This window comes from Apodemus sylvaticus, chromosome 12, assembly GCF_947179515.1.
Source record: "Apodemus sylvaticus chromosome 12, mApoSyl1.1, whole genome shotgun sequence".
Taxonomy (NCBI): Eukaryota; Metazoa; Chordata; class Mammalia; order Rodentia; family Muridae; genus Apodemus; species Apodemus sylvaticus.
The window spans coordinates 100705277-100726019 of record NC_067483.1 but is presented as its reverse complement, the minus strand read 5'-3'; the positions used below and the strand labels follow the sequence as shown (position 1 = coordinate 100726019).

Here is a 20743-nt window from a genome sequence, read left to right as displayed (position 1 = left end):
AAATCAATCCCCCTGATAGGTGGAGAGATACTGATAAAGGAGGTGGGAGAACAGGGGCCAGCAAGAGGGCTTAGCAGGTGCTTGCCACCAAGCTTAATGACCTGAGTTCAATCCCTGGGATCCATATGGTAGAAGGAAAGATGTGCATCTCCCTCACAAGTTGCCCTCTGACCTCTATACACACTCTGTGTATGTGGCAAATACACACACACACACACACACACACACACACAGAGGCATGTAAAAAAATATTGAAGGAACTGTTAGGTAGGGAGGGAATGGGTAGACTTCTCTCACTCACGTGCCACCAGAGGGACCAGTAGTTTCCTACACAGCTGAGAACAGTTTACATTGTCTATAGCAGCAGTTCTTAACCTGTAGGTCATGACTCCTCTGACAAACTTCTATCCCCCAAAATATTTACATGATTATAGTATCTGTACCAAAATTACAGTTATGAAGTAACAATGAAAGTGATTTTCTAGTTGGACTCACCACAACATAAAGAGCTGTATTAGAGGGTTGCAGCATGAGGAAGCTAAAACCCACTCATTATTGATCTATAGGTTTCCAGGTCTACACGTTTGCTTGTTTTCGATGTGAACTGCTTTCTTAGGCTCTTAGCTAAACTATGCCCACCAAACTTGTAAGTGACTGGCATTCAAGCCAGAATGCAAATCTTTAATTTGTTTGTTGTTGAGAAAGGTGTAGTTATTAGGCTGGCCTTGAACTTATGACTCTCCCACCAGCCTCCCTAATGCTGGAGTCACAGATAGAAGCAACTATGCCAACGTAGTCTATTAATTTTTCTATTGGAAATGAAGCTAACCTGTGATTACTACTTTAAATGCATAGGACATCACCATGTTTGGCTTCAACCAGTCACTCTTGAGTTTGACTTTTAATGAAAATTCCAAAAAAGCAGAGGACCCTTGCAGATAACAAAAACAAAATTCCAGACAATCCCAAGTTGAGACAAACTGATGCTAATGGTCCTCTTCTTAACCTTTGTTGGTTGGACTTACCCAGATAGGTCTAGAACTGATCACAAAAGCTGCTGGTCTTCTCTGAAATCACAAGGCTTTAAAAGGGGAGTTAACAATGGCCATCAACACTTTACTGGATCTTCAAATCTATTTTATCTTATTTGGGGGGTATTTTCCTTGGTCCTTAGACTAGGGGAAACAACTAATGCAAATGTACTCTTTTAGAGCACCCAGTCCTCAGATCCCTTGGACTTTTTAAACAGCAGTGTGTCCCCTGTTTGGAAACTGTTTCCAGTGAGGGAGATTTATCCACAGAACAGAGCACTGGAAGGAAGGGGGTAATTATTGGAAATTCCAAAATCATAGGCCCCATTCTCATAAATGCAAATATGCCAATCTTTGGCCAAAAAAAAAAAAAAAGCCACGAGAGCTGGGGATAGAGGAGTTAGTGAGATTTAGCAGAACTAGTGTGTTCTCTACGTCTAGAGCATAGCAGAGGCTACCAGGTGAACATATGGAGAGCGAGGCTGTGGTAGAAGTGCCCTACCAATACCAATGGCAGGCACCTCTCAGACAGCCTGAGGGACCCCTCTGCTTACCTGAAGCCTGACGAAAAGGCCCACGGCACCCCTGGTATTTCTACCCTAAGTGTGAGACCTACAGTATTCTCAGATGTATATCCCTGCCATCGGATAGGTAGAAGTTCAATGTGTATTTGTTGAATTGCTTCTGATTTATAGAAACACTCCCCCTGGGGAATGAAAAAGGTGCTGCTGGAGATGGAAGACCAGAGAAGCAGTTATGAGCAGAAGGCTAAGGCGTCTCTGCAGAAAGTGCTGGAGGAGAAAATGCATGCGGAGCAGCAACTGCAGAGGGTGCAGGTGGAGATGCTGTGCAGTTCCTGGGACTGGGACCCTGGGAGCAGTCCCCAGAGCCAGGGGGCCAACCACCACTTACAGGGAGCCTGCTTCTCAAATTCATCCTGCATTTTAAACTTCAGGAGTTCAGTGTATTCCCTTTCTCTAAGCACCTGCTCCTTGGGAACCGTCTCTCCTCTGGTTTCTCTCAGCTGTCCCTGGCTTTGGCAGAGCAGAAGTGTCAGGAGTGGAAGAGTCAGTACGAGGCTCTTGAGGAAGACTGGAGGACCCTCGGGGACCAGCACAGGGAGCTGGAGAGCCAACTGCATGTGCTTCAGTCCAAACTACAGGTACCAGGCCCCAGCAGTGGGAGAAGAAGGGGCAGAAGGGAGAAAGGGGATCTGCTGAGAAAGGGATCTCCTGGGCTGGGCCCGAAAGGTTGGACACACGTAACAAGCGGCTTTCAAGTCTTTATCCACTGCCCGCTAGTACCACACTCACTGTTTGGCTCTGAATCATAAGTGCATAATTAGCAGGAATGCCTACACTGTTCACACAAATGAACTAAGTAGTCACTGGAAAGATGTTAACCAAATACAAATACCTGGGTTCAAACAGTCATCGGTTGTCGGCCTACCAATTGCACATTATTTAAATGCGATCCCAGCAGAGCAGTCAGTGCATAACTGCCCACTGTTTAGCACACAATAAATGTTACTGGTTTATTTACAGGTGCCGTCACATCCATCCTGCCAGTGTGTTTCTTAATAAATTACAGTAAATTCTTGGCATACTGGAAAGTTCCTATACTTTCAATGTGCGACCTTAGAAAATCTAATTAACCTCCATAAGCCTGTTTCCTCATCAGCAAAATCAGGGTCTTTTGTTGCATGGATTAAATATGACTACCCACACAACGTGTGTAGCATAATCTGGTACATATGAGCACTTGACATGGGTTAGCAATTACCTGTGTTTCCTCTGGGTGTTTCCTGGGTGGAGGCCTAACATTCCATGCTCCCCAAAACATGAGAATTAACCTATTTGAGCTAGTCAATCTTCTGGCCAATGAACCACCCCTCGGGAAGGCAGATGCCAAAGAAGGAAAAATAACCCTTCTTTTAGTGAGAAAATGTACACCCCCTTTCTAGAAAGCCTGTGCCTGGTGTAGTCTCTCACAGAGCCCTGGCCATGCTACTTGGTCAAGCCTGCCCATTCTTCTGAATTTCTGAGGAAAATGTAACTTCTCTTTTTCGTGTCTTCTTTTCTCCTTACACTTGCCAAAGCCTAGGTGTGCTGCCACAACTCTCTGGGCTTTCTCTCTCCTCTCCTCTGATGTTACTCTCTATCCCCTTAGCCAAATGGCTGCTTGACAAACTGCCAAACCTCCATCCCTAACTCAAAAGGCATGGCTTTCCTTCCCTCTTCTCCACCTTTGTCCTCCAGGCAGCTGCTGAGATTCACAGAATTCCCATTCTGCTTCTGTTGTCATTGTAATGGTTTGGGGTTTTTTGTTAGTTTGTTTTTAGTCTTCTTCAGAATCTGTTCTTGATATTTTTAATATTAGCAATCTTTCTTAGATATTTTTATTCTCAAGATTCTAATTAAATTTCTCCCTCCCTTCCTTCAGACCCTCACTATCTCCCTCCCAGCTCTCCTTCGGGAGAGCTTCTTCCTCAGCTTCTTTTTCATCAATTATTATCGCACACATATGTGCGCATGTATATATATTCCCGAATATAACCTGTTGAGTCCACATGTTACTTGCATGAGTGTTTTCAGGGCTGACTATTTGATCCTGGACATTCAATCGGTATGTTCTTCCCTGGAGAAGACCCCCTCCCCTGCTCCCAGCTTTCCTTGGGTACCTACGGTTCTCCATGTAGGGCTGAGGCCTTGTGGGTTCTCCCCCAGCTAGTTTGGTATGTCCACTGGTGGCCTCCTTTTCACTTCACATTTGGGCAGCCATGTTGGTGAGACGTTATGGGTGTTGCTTCTGTCATTACTAGGAGGCACAATGTCACAGCAAACTCCCTGATCTTACAATCTTTCTGCACCCCCTCTTTTGCAATGTTCCCTGAGCCTCAAGTATGGAGTTGTTTTATAGCTGTATTCATTGAGACCAGGCTCTACAGGTATGCATTTTGATTGGCTGTGGTTTTCTGTAGTGGTCTCCATCTGTTGCAAGATAAGTTTCCTTGATGTGTTCTTAACAAATCTAAGAACTCAGAGAGGAGACCCAATTTCCCTAGTCACATATGGCACCCCAGGTGAGGCTCCCCCAAATCTCCAGTTAACACATAGATTTCACATAGTTAGAAACTCTGAAGATCTTCTCCAAGAGTGGATCTTTACAATTTCCCCAAACATGAATCAGGAAAAAAATATACTTGATGAAAGAGGGTGTGAGACATTTAGAGGCACAACTTATACTGGGTGCACAGGGCATCCACATCTTAACCTTTACTCTCTTCTTCTCATCATGCACAAGGCAGTTCTTAGGAAAGTGTCTTGAGGTTCTTAAACCTTAATTCTTTGTTTAAATAGCCCTAACTGCCCCTCTCCCTCAACAACTGATAATACCAAAGTAAAAAGAAAGCATAATATCTTGAAAAGTTCTGGCTTGATATGGAATCTGTCAAGGCATCAAGACATACAGCAATACCTGTAACTACCAAGTCAGAGGCACTGCCATAAACATGCAGGATAGGGCAGAACAAAGGGAAGGGGAAAGCTTCCATTTCCTGACACCACACCCCATCTCCTGTTGGGGCACCTGCTGCCTCTGCTCTGTGGCCAACCACACTGACCTGCAGCTCTGTCTCCTCCACCTCCTCTTGGCAGAGTGCAGACAGCAGAGACTCACAGATGAGCCAGGCCCTGCGACTTTTAGAAAATGAGCACCAGGAGCTCCAGACCAAACTCGAGAGCCTGCAGGGAGACCGAGAGCAGCAGAGCTCTGAGACCCAGGACCTACAAGGTACTCCTCTTCTTTGAGGTCACAGGGTCATGAGAACCACAACAGATTGGGCTCAGAGGAAGGAGCTGTGGGGGAGTAGCTTTGGTCTTCATTTGTGCTTGGTCCTATGATTTCATTTTCCCTTGAGGGAAATGCAGGGAAATATCAACCAACCAAAATGAATGTGAGTTGTGTTTCATCTGAGGATTGTGCTTGCTCCTCCAGCCTGCCCTGTGGGGCAGACCACAGCTGCTCCCATACTAGTCACAAGCAAAGGCCATAGTCCTAATCTGAAAGGGAAAGGTTAGGACAAACACAGGATGAAGGCTTCCCAGCTGTGCCTGTAAGGACTGAAAGGACCCACCAGTGTGTGTACCCAACATAGCCACATTCCTTATGTGAATGCTGGCCCCTCCCTTCAGATCTGAAAGACACCTGACACTCCCAGGTCACAGAAGACAGGACTTAGCTCTCATTTCCAGCCTCTGGTGCTCTATTTCCATTTGTATTCTTTCACTTTCAGATCAACTAAAGAAGTCAGAGGAGGAGAAACAGGCCCTGGTGAGCAGAGTACTACAGCTACAGAGTAAGTTTCATTTTCAGGGTTCAACCTGCACAGGTGGTTTCTGTTTCTCCTGACCACAGAAGGCATTCGAAGGAGGGCTGAGCTGACCGAGCTGTAGCGTGTCTTGTTTCTGAGCATTCTCGAGCCTACTTCCTGCAAGGGTGTGGGGGGCAATCTGCACAGCTCTCCACAAGTTATATGGTTTCTTTCCCAAGTTATACCTTAATGTCTGCTCTTGTGTTTCCTATTTGTGTATGTGTGTGTTGGTGCATGTATGTGTGTGTGTGTGTGTCCATGCATTATGCAGAGTCAAGGGAGCTGGAGGGTGTTGAGTATTTCCCCTGTTACTGTCTGCCTTAGTCCCTTAAGAAAGGGTGTGTCACTATTTTCCAGCTAGACTGGCTAACTAACAAGCCCCAGCCATCTTCCCTTCTCTGTCCCCAGAACTAATAGCATTAGGGTAACAGGAACAGGCAGCCACACCCAGTTTTTTACATGGATGCTAACGACCTAAAGTCTGGCCCTCCTGCATGTACAGCAAGAACTCTTACTCACCCATTGTGCCAGGTCCCAGAACTGCCCACTTTTAAGAAGTATTAGGCTTTCTAAGATAGTTCTTTTCTTATACATTCTATGGAATGCACATGAACAAGTCACTTAGATCCTTCTCACTAGAATGGTTCAGAAAATAAGTATTCATCAATCCCCTACACAAGAGTCAGGTATCCAGGACATAAACATTGAAATATACCAACAAGCAAAAGTAATAGTTTCTTAAGAAACTTCCATTCTAAACAAGTCCAGGGGTAGGTGTTCCATGGGGGAAAAAAATCAGTGTATGTGAAATCACAATAACTACTATAGAGAAAAAAAGAAGCAGATTAAAGGTAAAATTAGTCCTTGTTTGGTAGAATGTCACCTGGGAACGTGTTCCTTCAGAGCTATGACAGAAGCTGACATAAGGAGGGATTATTTGTAAGCACCAGATTAGGTGACTTGGACAAAAAAAACGAGCTGTTCCACAGTTCTGGAGGCTGCAGACCAAAGTCAACCCAGAGAGTTAGTGCCTTCTGGTGTAAGGGCCCCTCCAAGTCTCCTCAAGTGTCTTTCTATCACTTTCCCTGGAGCATGTGTGAGTGTAGATATCCCCTTTCTCAGAACACCAGTTATCTGGATGGGGGTCTCATCTTAATAACCTTATGTTTAATCAATTACCTTTTTAAAGATTCCATCTCAAGGAAGTTCACATTATAGGGGTTAAAACTTCAATACAAAATTTTTTAGGAACGTTATTCAGTTCCTAACAGATGGTAACTACTCCTCTTTTTACAACTGAGGCTCCAAGCCAATGTCTGAAATAAGTCTTTACAGTAAGTCTGCTATCACAGACAAATAAGTTCCTTTTGTCTCCCAACAGGTCTGCTGCAGAATCAATCCGTACAACTTCAAGAACAGGAGAAGCTCTTAAAGAAAGGTCAGCAAATTTCCTCCCACTAAATGTTGCTCTTTCTTTGCCTAAGGCTGGGGAATGGACTATGTGACTTCTTGGGGTCCTGCCCACTTCTGAGTCTGTGAAGTCAGGGAGGTAGGGGAACGTTCTGAGAAATTATCACTGGCCTGGACACTTTGGTCAGCCACCTGCTCTGGGAGGTATATAAACTGTGGGAAAGGGTTTCTACTTTCTCTGAAAACATGTGTCTCTGTTGAACATTTCAATAAATTGATTTTGAACTCAGGATTTCATGTCAGTTTTTACACAGTTGACTTTACAAACCACATCCAACTTCGCAACCCAACCATACAGCATACAAGAGTCCTCCTGCTCCAACCCTAACCATTCTGGGGCCCAAGGGTGCTAAGGACTCATTAGCCACAGAGAGGCTCCAGAGGCTCCTCAGCTATACACAACACACAGTCTGTTGTTTTATTCTCACCATTACTGGGTATAATACAGGAGAATGAAGAAATGAGTGTGCATTTCTTCACAGCATGGGTAAGAACATAAAGAGCTCTGATCATGTCAATGAACAACTGAACTAAAGCCATAAGCCAGAGATTGACTGGAGTCCAGTGCTGTTTTCAGCAAAACTAGGACTACAAGGTGGCAGAAGCCCAGCTTTAAAGTATTAAGAGGTAAGTCTAGATCTTACCTCTTAAGAAGTAATGGAAATGAAGTCAGTTCCATTTTCAGGACTTGGAAAGAGGGTGCACAGGCACAGAGGAGTCATTAAGCAAACCTACCTGAGAAACTAGATACTATATGACTAATGAAAACCATTTCAATTCGTCAACATTCACTAAAAGTATCAGATTCAAAGAAAATCAAGACAAATTAAAAAAAATGTCAACCTTGCCTCAAGGAATCCAAACTCCAGCTGTGTGTCTAAGCCACAGGGTACACCAGAATTCTTTTGTTTGTTTTATTTTCCATACAGGGTCTCACTATGTAGCTCTAGCTGACCTGGAACTCAGAGACCTACTTATCTCTGCCTCCCAGTTGTTGGGATTGACAGCATGCAGGCGCCATTGTGCAAGCAAACCAGAGTTATTTAATGCAGAATGTTCTACTCCATTCAGGGAAGTCACAGACAAACACACCATCTCCCTACTCTGCAAATGCTAAGGGTTCTCATGACGTGTCAGGACCAGCCCTCACAGACAAAGGCTCACTGTCACTGAGAATCTGGCTGCTTTTTTAGATCAGGGATTGCCTGTGTGGAATCCAAAGCTCCCCCTTGATGAAGTGAAGCCTGAGGGTACAAGAAAGGAGAAAGACAAGGAGCTCAAAGACCAACGACAAAAGGAGACATCTCAGCTCCAGGCCAAGGAAAAGGAGGTGAGAAGATGATCTCAGATTGTGAGGGCTCATCTAGATTGACATGCTCATTCAGAGTGTGAGAGCTCATCAAGACTATCAGTGCCCATCCAGATTGTGAGGGTTAATCTAGATTCGGGTGGGGTGGGAGTGGGGCAGAGAAACCTTCTAGGGAGCAATGGAAAGCAGGAATTTCCAAGCTTAATTTGTTACTGGATGACCACCAGTGTTCGTTTTCTTCTATAAATGTCTTTGTTCTTGGATTGACTTGCAATCTTTCTCATTCCTAATTTATAACAACCTCTATTAAAGGATATATTGGTAGCCAATTAGGAAGTCACTCAGAACACAAAAACATTTGGTAAACACATTAACTTCTTAATATTGTCATATACTAAATATTAGCATGCTTTATTTTACAATGTATCTTTTAAATAACACTTTCCTAGGAACATTCTTCCAAAATCACACACCCTTGGAAGTGTGCAGAAGCAACTAGATTCCAAGGAAGAGAGGCTTGTCCTCCAATTATTTCTAAGTGTTTTGTGCTGAAGAACTTTTTTCTTCTTCTTTTTTTTTAGTTTGCCCACATACAAAGTACTTTCACAAAGTCACATGAAAGCATTTACATGTATTAGGGCCAATAAGCTGGCTAGTAGGTGTGGGTATCATGCTGCCAAGCCTGATGACCTGAGTTCAGTCCCTGGGACCTACCATATAGATGGTAGAATGAGATAAGTGACCTGAAGAGCTGTCCTCTGACTTCCACACATGCACAGGATTTAGCACGTACACACACTCACAACACCAGTAACAACAATGAATAAATAATGTAAAATAATTGAAAGTGTCTCTATGTGTAAAATGTAATATATGCATCATAACCAATCCTATAACTCTACATACAATAAACTATATGATAGGAAGAAGACTAAAATCTCTGAGAAAATCAGGTTAGAATGGTTCACTTAAAACAAGTGAAGGAGTAAAGTACTCAGGGCAGTCCTCTTCCAGAGTTGGGGGATGAGAATTGGGGGCTGGAGAGATGGCTTAGCAGTTAAATTGCTCTCCCAGAGGTCCTGAGTTCAATTTCCAGCAACCACATGGTGGCTCACAACCATCTGTAAGGGAATCTGATACACAATTTTGTTGTTTCTCATATATATATAATAAATCTTCTAATATAATAAATCTTTAAAAAAAAAAAAAAAGAAAGAAAGAGAATTGGTGACACCATGCTATGTTCTTCCCAGTGCAGAGAACTGCATTCAGAATTAGACAGCCTCCATGAGAAATACCTTTCCTGTCTGCGAACGCTACATGACTGTCAAGAAGCACTGAGCCACAGCCAGGAGCCGGCTCCCAGAGTAAGAGGGGCCATCCTCCTCTACAGCTCTACATGGCAGTGGGGTAGTTCCATTTTAAGACCAGTGTTACAGATAAAATATATCAGTCCACACCAACATCTGGTTGTCCTGTCCCATTCCACTTGATTTATACTATGCCAACAGTACAGCAAATATGAAGAAACATTGTCCATTATCCACCCCATTTCTATGCATCTCTAGCATCCCGAAGACACTAGATTGAGCACCCCTGCTGTGGAAACCTGACATGTTCTAGATCTAGAACACACTGTGCATACAGAAGTACAATGCTCAAGAGCTTCAAATGATTTCAGGGCATTTGGAATCCCGGATGCCTTTTTATTATGTCTGCTCAGCTGGTAAAGTCTATACGAATACTACCAAAAGAAAAAAGGAAAAAAAGGTAAAGTTAAATGACTCCTAATCCCAAGCATTTCAGAAAAAGGATACTCAGCCTGTATTGGTTCAAGCATTGAAAGAGTATTCTTTTGATTTATTGTGAACATAATGACAAGGGCAGAGGAGGACCACAAAAGTATTGAGGCGTGCACAAAGGGAGTGTTATTCTGCTGAGTTATTTTCCACCTTTGGTTATTCAGATCAGCACTTAAATATCTGTCCCCAGTCGGATATGAATGAGCCTCTAGGCCACTAGTAAACTGGTTTTATCTCAATGGAAGTGACAAAAAGTGAAGGAAACAGTGAAGAGAGGGGGAAAAAAGCCCTTTCTGCCACCAATGTGAGGTTTTCTACTGGGTTAAAATGCCAAGGGACTCTTCCTGCCAATACTTCCTCCAGCTAACTCATGGCTGCTCCCTCCTGTCTCTACTTCCATACAGCAGCCATGTGACCAGTGGCTCCCAGTGCTGACAGTGGTGATTGTTGCAGCACTGGCCGTGTTTCTGGCAAGCAGTGGCAACCTGGTCATCTGAAGAACTTCTAGCATCTATCTGAAGTAAAACTCAGAAGCAAACAACTCCATGAAAAACTTGAGATTTGGTACTTTATAACTTGGGTTTTTCCCTCCAAATGAATCCAGATTCCTAGTTTTTTTTCCCACTATGCTGTAAATAAATTTTATCTCACAAGACTATTCTTTAGAACTGTGTATTCCTGAGAAATAAAGCACAATGTGACCCTTTAGACATCATTGTATCATACCCAGAGTTCCATAAACATGGAAATTACCTAGTCATTCTCCTTCCCTCTAAGGCATTATCCACTAAGGGAGGCCACCATCCAAGGGTATACTGCTTAAGTCTCCCCAACGCTCCCTTTCCCATTCTTCTATCTCTTATTCAATGAAAATCAAACAGGCACCTCTGCTAAGGACCTAGGACCTCCCAATATAAAGATGGAAATCATACTACTGCCGCCAACAACAATCCCCATTCATATATGTGGTCACCTGATTGCACAACATTCATCCTAACTGACATCTTCCACCCAGAGAGAGCCATTCACTGATACCTTATCAACGGGCAGAGTTAACTCAGAGGGCCACAGCAGGAAGTATGACCACCTCAGAGGAGATGCTGAGGTCAGCAAAGGCATTCTGAGCCCTAAATCGGGTTCTGAGTTCCTTCTCCCAGGCACTTAGAAAGTTCCTCAGGGCTGGGAACAAACTCTCTGGAACACTAAAGGAGTACAGCAGAATTGGAGGTTGATCAGGCAGCCATGAAATCCGGGCAGTAAACACCCGCAGGGGAGTCATGGTTAAGCAGTTGTCATCTCCATGGTTCAGGTCAAATGTGTAAGAGACAGGATAGCCCAGGAGTATCCCAAATACAGTGCAGAGATTCCAGTCTGAGGAATGTAGCTTGCTGTAAGAGACTCCCAGAGACACATCCTTCTGCAGACTTTGAAAATGTGTGATGATCTCAGCTATGAGAGATTTCAAGTCCAGGAGCTGGTCCAATGACCGGACAGAAGGATGAGGCTGGGAGCAGGAAACATCCACGAAAGCTATGGTACCAAGCAGTGTCTGTTCCAAATGCTGACAGGCATACTCAGTACTAACAATGAGATTATTCTCTCCAATCTCAAGAATATGAAGTCCTGGCTTCAGGAAGCCCAGCCTCTGTAGTTCCTCCAGATAGCTTTTGAGTGCCAATACTCCTGCAGCGTTGCAATCATAGAGTACAGCTGGCTTCAGCCCGCGGGCCACAGCCAGCACCTCTCCTGCCAGGTGAAGGCAGGTAGCTCGAGGTGGACATTTTCTCTTTCCTATGCCCAGAGTCTGCTGAGCAGCTGTCACCAGCAGCTGAGGGCTTGGTGTTGACATGAGTTCTGGAAGTTACATGACATATGGCCTCCTTAGCTTGCCACAGTTCCCTTCCCTGAGTCACACAGAGTTCGGCTTCCAACACTTGAGAAAGATCCTAGAAACAATATGGTAGGGGGAAATCGTTAATAGTTTCAAAATGGGATCGCCAATGCTTCACCCCATTCCTCTGGCAGACTTGAGTCTCTGAAATCGTGCTTCTAGCTACATTTACATTGTCTCTGGATTCGATTCTAACTTTTACCTGGTGCAGTTTATGCTCTGGGATTCAAACCTTACAGCAACAGTTAAATCTTGGCAAAAGTTACTTCTCCCAAAACTGTCCTCCTGGGTCAGAACTGTGGGCTCTAAATGTAAGTGCGCGTAAGCGCTCCACTGCCAACTCCCCTTCCCTCCACTAAAAGTTCTCACAGCAGCCTGATCAAACCAGCATAAGCTACGATTCTGAGTAACCACCGCCTCACCCTGTGACGCACAGGAGGGTGAAAGCAGCTAGAAATGGGGCAGGAGCCATTTTAACACTTGCCGGGACCGTCTTCCCTTCTGGGAAGGCAGGCTCCCACCGCCACACAAGCCCACGCGTTAGATTTTTTTTAGACTAGTTACAAAAGGAAGCGCTGTGCCTCAAGACACTGGGCTTGCATTTCCGCCGCAGGTTCGGGGGCGCAAGGATGCCCCCGCCAGCGACGAGAAAACCAACACTCTCCCACGCCCCACACAAAGTACTGAGCAAATCCCGGGAAAGATAGTCTGACGCGCTTGAGCACTGACTTACTCCGCCCTTCCATGACGTCATTCGGAACGTGAATGCAAGCCGGAACTTTTGACAAGGCCGCGGACCAAGTGCTAGGTAAGCCACCTTAGACCCGCCCCTTCCGGTAGAGCAGACGTGGGCCAGCCTTGCGAGGCGGAAGTGGAGGGAAGCATCTGGACCTCCTGCTGTCAGTCCGCGGTATAGCCCGGGGTGTATATAATGCTGTAAAGCTTTTTTTTTTTTAATTTTTTTTATTTTTAATGTACCTAAATTTTGGACATGATAGGTGTGCCAAGACCATGTATATTCATTCCTATTTTTAAGAACGCCCTATTGTGTGGACACGCACAATGGCGCCGTGTCAGCTCTCGCTTCCACTTTGTAAGTGGGTCCGAGGGACTGAACTCAGGAAACCAGCCTGCTGAGCAAGTGCCACTAACTGCACTTCGAGACGGCATTTTGTGAAGCAGGGGCTGGCCCGGAACAAGACCTCTTGCTCTCTAGCTTATGCCTTGTTGGGGATTGAGCGCTGGACTTCACGCGTGCCAAACACTATTATGTCTGCAGCCTGTGTATTCACCCTCAGTGTGCCAAGGAGCTAGAGGTACCGCACTGTACCTTCTTCATGGAGCTCAAAACCCGAAAGTCCAGTTTGCTGATCATCTTATTTAATTTTCATTTTTAAGTTTGTACGTGCAGGTGCCCAGTAAACCAGAAATGGGAATAGGATCACCTGGAGCTGAATAAGTTAAAGATATTGTGAACTGCCTAACATAGGTTTTGGGAACCGAATTCAAATCTTCGGAAGAAAAGGCAGGTCTCATCTCTATAGCCACACTGTTGTGGTGGGAGGTTTGTTTGTTTGTTGAGACAATGTCTTGCTATGTATCCCTCAAACATGAGAATCCTCCTGCCTCAGCCTCCAGAGTTCTGGGGTTAGAGTCTGTGCCCCTGTGAGACCACATTAGGGGACGGAAATGATCAGTGAGGATCCAGAGGCCAAGTGGATCAGGTGGTGCTGACCTATCCTTGGAGCTAAACTGAACCATCTTCATGAGTTCAACTGTGTGGGCTTGTAAAAAATCATTGCAACTAGGCTTAACTGTTGACATTCCCTTATGGAAGAAGGGTCTTGGGACCTTCATCAGAGTATGCAGCCACTCCCCGAGGCCAATTGTATGCAGTTCGGCCCTAATTGATGATACCTCAGGAGGTATCTAGGCTGGGAAGAGCTAGGGAGGGGAAACACCATCTAGGAAGCTAAGGGAGAGTTAACATCCTTACTGGCCGCTTCAAGGCCTCCCACGGTCCTGACCATTACCTCTCATCCACTGCTTTGTAAGTAAACCTAATGGACTCCTTGGTCCCCAGATTGAGCTTCAGTGGAACTGTACCCTTATTTGGAATTGGGACCTTAGAAAATGCCTTGCTCCTTTCCCCAGAGAAAAGTCGTACAATAGATAGGAAGGACAAATGTTGACATTTGAAATTAGCCAAATCTTCTGTGAAAGAAATCTTAAGAAAACTGGAACCTGGACAAATGGCCCCAAGTTATGGATAGCAGAATGGAGACCCAGACTGGAGGGTTTATGTTAGTGCTACCTTGCTGATACCTTCATACCAAAAAGGACCAACAGTGAGTTAAAGTAAGACAGCACATAAGGAAGATCAGTTTGTAGGGCCTGCCAGTCTACCTTAGGTTCTTAGCACAGAGGGAGTCAGTACTAAAAAGTGATACAACCAGTACTCTGGCTTTATGTTTTTTCTTTCCATATTTATTTTACATTCCCAGGGTAGTTACCAATAAATCTCCAAATTGAAAAACTTAGTTCATTTATTATAGCACAAATATCTTAGAACACACTGTATCAGACACTGCTAAATACCTGGCAACAAATCTAAGACAAACAGTTTTCACTTTCCAAGTTGGCAGTCAATCAAGCAGGACATAGATGTAGAGCAATTTACAAATTACACAGTTATCTGAAAGTTTAAGATGCTAAGGGAACATAACCAAGAACTTAATTGTGACAAGGAGATGAGATTCAACATCTGCCTTCCTGGTTCATCTATAGTGGTTCTTTTAACATTGGAGTTAATCTGGAGTGCACAGTAAGGAAAAGGAGGAACTGGGGGAAATCCTCCTCCCTTCTGAGTCTTCAGATTAAGGCAAGGAAGAAGATAACTGGGAAGTGAATGGAAGAATCGAGGAACTTAGAGCTCCTAGAAAGGAGGGGACCTGGTATCTACCAAAACCAGAGAAAGCTTACTGAAGATGAAGATGGAAGACCCTACATGTAGTGTGTGCTCCCAGTATTCCAAAAAAAGATGCAAGACAAGGAAGAAACTGAACTGTCTAGTTAGAACCACCAAGATTGTGCAACGTCCCAACAAATTTGTCAACTTTTCATTACAGTCACACACTAAAAACTCAATCCATAGTCCTCAGAATGTATTTCTCAACATTCTTTACCAGATCCTGTCATCTGGCCATTCCTCATAACCTGTTGACATTTCTCAGAAGGGAAAGGAAACATCCCTTGTTCCACAGATGCCCACTCCCTTTCTCTATAATGGGTTACTTTTAACTTTGAGCTCCCAGATAGAGCATCCATACATCAAGACTCATCTCACCAAATGATGTTACTCATTCCTCCAAAAAAGAATAAAGTCCCTAGGCCTTGCATGATCCCTGGTCTATAAAAGTCCAACTTTTAAACTTTTACCTAAACGTCTCTTTAAACATTTCTAATTAGCATACGAAGAGTTTTACTCTGACATGTTCATACTATGGCTATGTGAATGCAATTATACTTTGCTCTTATTCAGAGACACCTGCCTTTCTTTACTCACCCAGATTTCTCTTGGTCCTCCTTTTAATAATCTCTAAGAGAACTTTAAACCAAATCTTAAGCATCCTAAGTAAGTCTCACTGCCACCCAAGATTAGGTTGAGCTTTTAGACTTTAAATGCATCCCAACTTTCGGTGGCTAGAAAAGCAGAAGGTGCTACCCTTAGCGTAAGGACAGCAGACTGTAGAGGAGCATGTCCCTGTGAGATGGAACAAATAGACACCAGTATTCAAGAGGACTGAGGCTATAACCAGAGAGACGCATCTTGCTTTTCATCTAAGTCTAGGAATTCAAATTATGAGAAGGGATTAGAGCAGACACTCCATGAGACATAGCTGCACTGTTCTTCACTGTCTCCATTGCTTATAGCAAGAGATATAAGCAGGTCTGAGCCTTTCCCAGAAGAGCGCTATTCTTTATCCTTTAACATACGCAACACCTCATTTTTCACAAATGGAAAAATCTGAATGTCAGGAAGACCCTTAGAAGTCTCTGAACAAGAACCGTCCATTTTGTCATCAGAGTATATCCTAGATGCCCAACTCCCTCCAGATTGTCTTTGAGAAGAAAACTAGGAAGAGGAGAGTGTCTGCCCTGAGTCACATGGAATCACAGTTGCTCATCAACTTCACATATAAGGTGATATGAGTGGGGACGAAGTATGCTGCTGAAGACGATTCTCTCATGGAATCCCTCCACCGACGACCATTCTTTTTCTCATGGAATCCTTCGGCTTATCCATGTCACCAGCTTCCCCTTTGACACTCACTTTATGAGCTTTTACTCCACACACAGGTTGGGTGACTTTCAGACCTTGGCACCATCTCTATTTAGATATCAAGACTGGTTGCTAGGCAACCAATCAGCTCCTCTCTTACTCCCCCCAGCAGGGAGCCAGCTGACTATACTAGCAGAACAGGTCAAACAGAGCTCAATTCAGATCAGATCAGTGCTCAAGGAACTTGGATGAAAGCAAGAAGGGGAAAACATGTGGTCTAAGAACAATGCAGAAGGGTCCTGTTCCAGGCAGTTTTGTCTAATACATGTAGAGGAAAATAATCTAGCCAGTTTTAAGGCTGAATGCAATTTGGGACATCATTCCAAATCTTTTGTTTTTTTAAACAAGTGCATCTGACGTCCTCCAGTTAAACGACCTGTCTGAAGTCAGATGGAAACGCAGCTACAGCTAGAGTCCTGGTGTCTAAACTTCCAAATCAAATCTCTCCTACACCAACCAAGGAAGATCTAAAAGGAACCCCTCAGAGGATGATATCTTGATAAGTAAGAGGAACTTTTAAAACTAGGAATATTTGGAAAGTTTCAGACTTCTAATGATATTATAGAAAGGAGATTTAAAAGTTAACTAAATCTGAATTTAAAAAAAAATCCTTATGTACAATATAAAAACGAGAGAAAGGAGAGACGAGGACACACACAGCAGTCTGGGTCACTGGGCAGGCAGAGCAGGCGGCAGCTGCATACTGGGGGCAGGCTGCATGGGCTGCCAGCTCTCCTGGGTTTGAAGGATGCGGTACAGCTGCTTGAGCTGAGCAACGATGTTATCTTTGATGTCTGGAGTGGAGATCTGCAGGCGAACGCTGCCACTGTCAAAGGACCGGGTGAAATCACCAGAAAACATCTCATAGATCATGCGAGCCACCACTGGAATGACCTGTTCAGGCAAGAGCACACGAGTTTCCACTGAAGAACAGGCATCTTTAAGTAGCAGGAGAGGCCCTGACATTGATGAAGAAACTCTGAGGCCCTGAGAACCACTCAGCCTCCCCACCCACATCTAGATACTAGTGAACGGCTATATCTTCACTAGTCAAGGTTCACCTTAGAAGTTGGTTAATTCAAGAAACCTGGATGCAGCACCATTCCACATAGCGGCTTACTTAGCCAAACTGTGAATCAAGAGGCATCTGCTGCACATCTTGGTGTATAATTCCATGCACAACCCCAAGTAGAATTGCAACCATTCCCAGAACACAGTTACAGCTTACAAAAATAGCCAAAACTTTTTTAAAGAAGAGATGGACAGTGTTACATTCCATAAGGTTTTAGCAAGACCCTAACATCAGCAGGAGAATGAAAGGTAAAGTGTCCATTAAATTGTTCACCCATGTTAAGAATTTGATATTGTACAGCATAGTCCTACTGAGCAAAACTTAAGTCTGCTGCCTCACTGAGGGCATTAAAATACACATTGGCCAGTGGATGCTAAACCAGGACTCGTCCCAGACCAGGGGGTAAAGCACCAGCAGAAAGAGGAGCTGCTGACATGGTCTCATCTCCTCACCTGGACCAAGATGAGCTTCCTCTCCGGGGGCTTTCCATCTGGCCATTCTTCCCCAAAGCATAAGTAGATCTCAAAAGGCGGCTGCTTCTCTATCTGCCCTTTCTGGTGGGCAATGAGCTCTGCAGAAGATGGAAAAGCACTCCTTGATTATTCCTGTCTGAGCCAATCAATGTCACCTGCCTTGAAGCCCAATACAACAGCAATAATCCATGTGTGGCTATTAATTTTAAATTAATTAAAATTAAATAACTCCTTGGTCATACCAGTCACATTTACATGCCCGGCAGACACATGTGACCAGTGTTTACCAATCTGAACATCAAAAACTACAACTTGTTTATCATTTCAGAGGGCTCAACTGGAAACTGGGGATATATAGACTTAGGATTCAAAACACATTATAAATTTATATCTCAATGCCTTTTCTAAGCTTCCCTCCTTAACTCTTTAAATATTTCCTTCTCTTTTCACACTCTTCAAAGAGTGAGTTTTGCTATGATGAACAAGGTCACCTTCCAAAGTGAAAAATAATCTAATATTTGGGGAGAGAGGTACTGGCAAGACGGTTTCTCTTCCCCCTAAGAAGCCATAACCAACCTCAAAACACCTTTCATGCAGATAGTCCTGGAGCTCAACTCCCTTTGTGACTGTCCAGTCTTGGTCCTAGCTTAAAACCAAGGTTCTCTTCTCCCTTGACCTTTTGTTATGCCAGGAAAGCTTAGGTGGGGAGGGAAGAGAAGGAAGAGGAGGAGGAGGAAGAGGAAAGGGAGGAAGATGAGGAGGAGGAGCAGGAACAGGAGAAGAAAGGAGAAAAACCTTTAGGGGGCATCTCCCAGTATCAGTCTTCTAAAAACAAACTCACCACTCAGGAACGTTTCCAAACAAAACAACTTGACTTTCTTCTGCCTCTCAATCAGATTAGGAGCAGCAAGTGAAGGGGCACATGGCCCTGACCAGTACACTTTGCACTGGCACAGCCTGATGGCATAAATGGCATGTCCGCTGACCTCCAGGATCAGTCCCCTGTCCATGACATCCAACAGCTTACTAGTGAACAGCTTCTGCTTCTCGTTGGTGATATGCTCTGGCCCCGGGAACTTGACCTGCTCCAGGCTGACAGGACCGAAGAGCTCCTCCTGGTCAGGCATGGGGCCCAGGTCCCCATAGAAGAGCCGGCAGCCCTGGGGGTTGCTCACCGTCATGGTTTGCCCGTACTCCTTCCCACGATACTGAAACTTGATGTCCAAGTCAGTCACTACAAGGTGAGAGATGACAGTGAGTCCTGTTGCTCTACTTTGTTCATCCCTAAGACCCATGAGAGTCCACCAAGACCAAGCCATCATCTTTCAACCAGCTTTCAGGAAGATCACTGCCATAGTTATCTTTCCTGCAATAAAGGGAGGTGTCAACATATCCCCAGGGTGGTCGCACAGAAGGACGCCTTGCAGCAGAGCTTCAGGCCCAGATGTACTATCTTCTCAGTTGCCACACCCTTGGGGCTAGAATCTAACTCCATATACTGATGGTCCTGCTACCCCAGGTCACATCAAAGTAAAGATGCAGTGGCAACATCTGAGCCGGATGGCAAAACTGTCTCCCTCCAATATAGCTAACCTCTTGCCACATGCGTGTACCGAGCACATATGTGACGGATGTGACCAAGATCTATTTGACGTCAATTAATTTAAATTAATAATTACATGTGACTAGTGGCTACTCTATTGTACATCATGGAAAGTGTTTATTGAACGAAGAGAGAATGGCCATATCTTCAGAAAATAGGCAACAGTGTCTGGTTTGCACTTCACTTTTTTTTTTTCTGAGACAGGATCTCATGTAACCCAAACTAAACTTGAACTCCCTATGTAGCAAAGAATGACCTTGAACTCCTGATCCTGGGATTATAGGTGCTAGGAATCAAAACCAGGACTTCCTGTGTCCTAGGCAAGCACTCTACTAACTGAACTACACCCTTAGCTCTACATCTCACTTTTTAAAGTAACTGGAGGAACAAGAAAAAATACCAAGCCATCCTCCTGAAATGCTAGTACACACCCTGAACCTGTTCTACACATGCTATAAAAAGAGGCTCACTGAGAAGTACATTTTCACTCAGCAAGTCTCCCCTGACCCCAACAGGCTTTATCAAAGCTACTCAGCTTCTTGGACAAGATTTTATGTTCAGGTCCCATCATGTAGAGTGTAAAAAGATGAGAGAGGAAAAGAGTTAATTCTTCATCAATATAAATGTGCACCTAATTCAGAGAGTCCCTAAAGTCCCTCAAAAGTCAAGAGCCTTGGGGTACCAAATTCATATCGTGGCCTAGCACTTCCCTGTCTTAGAGCTGACCTTGTCCCCAAGAAAGACAAGAATTAACTTGTACCTCTTACTAATCAGAACAGCTGAACAGACAAGAAGGGATGGGCAAACCTTTCTTTACTTTCCTGGTAACTCATCTCACAGCTCATAAGCATACACAGAGAGCACATGGACGGGGCAGATAGCTATTCTAGACATTTCAAAAAATAAAGCAGACAAGGTCTGGGGTTGTGACTCAGTGATGTTTGCCTCACATGCAAGAGGCTCTGGTTTGATTTTCTGCACTTCGGGAAAAGAACAGAGAAGGAGGTAGGAAGCAAGGGAGGGAAAGTGTAATAAGAGATGGAGCCCCAGCAATATAGAGCAGTCTCACTTACTGGGGAGAGAGCTGATCCACAGCTCTGGAGAACTGTAGAAGGGTTGAATGGGTGCCTGGGGTACTTCCATCTCCAGAGGTTCTGTTTTGGGCCACACTGATTCGGGGCTGCAGTTTCCCACACTGCAGTTGCCCACGCTAGCTGGCGCCATGGGAGACCCTAGAACAGAAGAAAGTGAGTGAGCACACAGGGCACAGTATCATCCAGCCTGAGGCTCAGAGAACAAGCAAGGGAGCTATAGAGGAGTCACCGAACCATAACCTGGCATGATCTCTCAGCCTAGCACAGATCTCATGACTCATGAC

General features: G+C 44.5%; 3 protein-coding genes across 12 annotated transcripts in view; 1 reads left to right on the top strand and 2 right to left on the bottom strand.

Moving 5' to 3' along the window:
* Window positions 1-20743, top strand: part of Traf3ip3 (TRAF3 interacting protein 3) — a 46971-nt gene that overhangs the window by 14756 nt on the left and 11472 nt on the right. For 2 of the 7 annotated variants that reach the window (XM_052201008.1, XM_052201005.1), the window contains exons 9-16: window positions 1727-1867; window positions 2056-2193; window positions 4688-4823; window positions 5326-5388; window positions 6785-6841; window positions 8067-8203; window positions 9436-9549; window positions 10389-10642. In XM_052201008.1, the coding sequence (XP_052056968.1) occupies window positions 1727-1867; window positions 2056-2193; window positions 4688-4823; window positions 5326-5388; window positions 6785-6841; window positions 8067-8203; window positions 9436-9549; window positions 10389-10481 (879 nt within the window). In that variant the 3' untranslated portion in view covers window positions 10482-10642. The other 5 variants (XM_052201009.1, XM_052201007.1, XM_052201011.1 and 2 more) reach the window with 5 other exon arrangements.
* On the bottom strand, window positions 10692-12690 carry C12H1orf74 (chromosome 12 C1orf74 homolog). 3 transcript variants are annotated; one of them, XM_052201018.1, is made up of 2 exons: window positions 12609-12690; window positions 10692-11930 (listed from the first exon to the last, which is right to left on the bottom strand). In XM_052201018.1, exon 2 carries the CDS (start codon window positions 11831-11833, stop codon window positions 11042-11044), a length of 792 nt encoding a protein of 263 aa, XP_052056978.1. In that variant the 5' UTR covers window positions 11834-11930; window positions 12609-12690; the 3' UTR covers window positions 10692-11041. The 3 variants fall into 3 exon arrangements, with proteins under 3 accessions (XP_052056978.1, XP_052056977.1, XP_052056975.1); XM_052201017.1 differs by lacking the exon at window positions 12609-12690 and adding an exon at window positions 12078-12554; XM_052201015.1 differs by lacking the exon at window positions 12609-12690 and adding an exon at window positions 12298-12554.
* The window catches only part of Irf6 (interferon regulatory factor 6), a 28484-nt gene continuing 22144 nt past the window's right edge, over window positions 14404-20743 (bottom strand). For both annotated transcript variants that reach the window (XM_052201014.1, XM_052201013.1), the window contains exons 5-8: window positions 20439-20597; window positions 18604-18996; window positions 17742-17860; window positions 14404-17111 (exon numbers count right to left, since the gene is read on the bottom strand). In XM_052201014.1, the coding sequence (XP_052056974.1) occupies window positions 16887-17111; window positions 17742-17860; window positions 18604-18996; window positions 20439-20597 (896 nt within the window). In that variant the 3' untranslated portion in view covers window positions 14404-16886. The remainder of the gene's footprint in view (window positions 17112-17741; window positions 17861-18603; window positions 18997-20438; window positions 20598-20743) is intronic.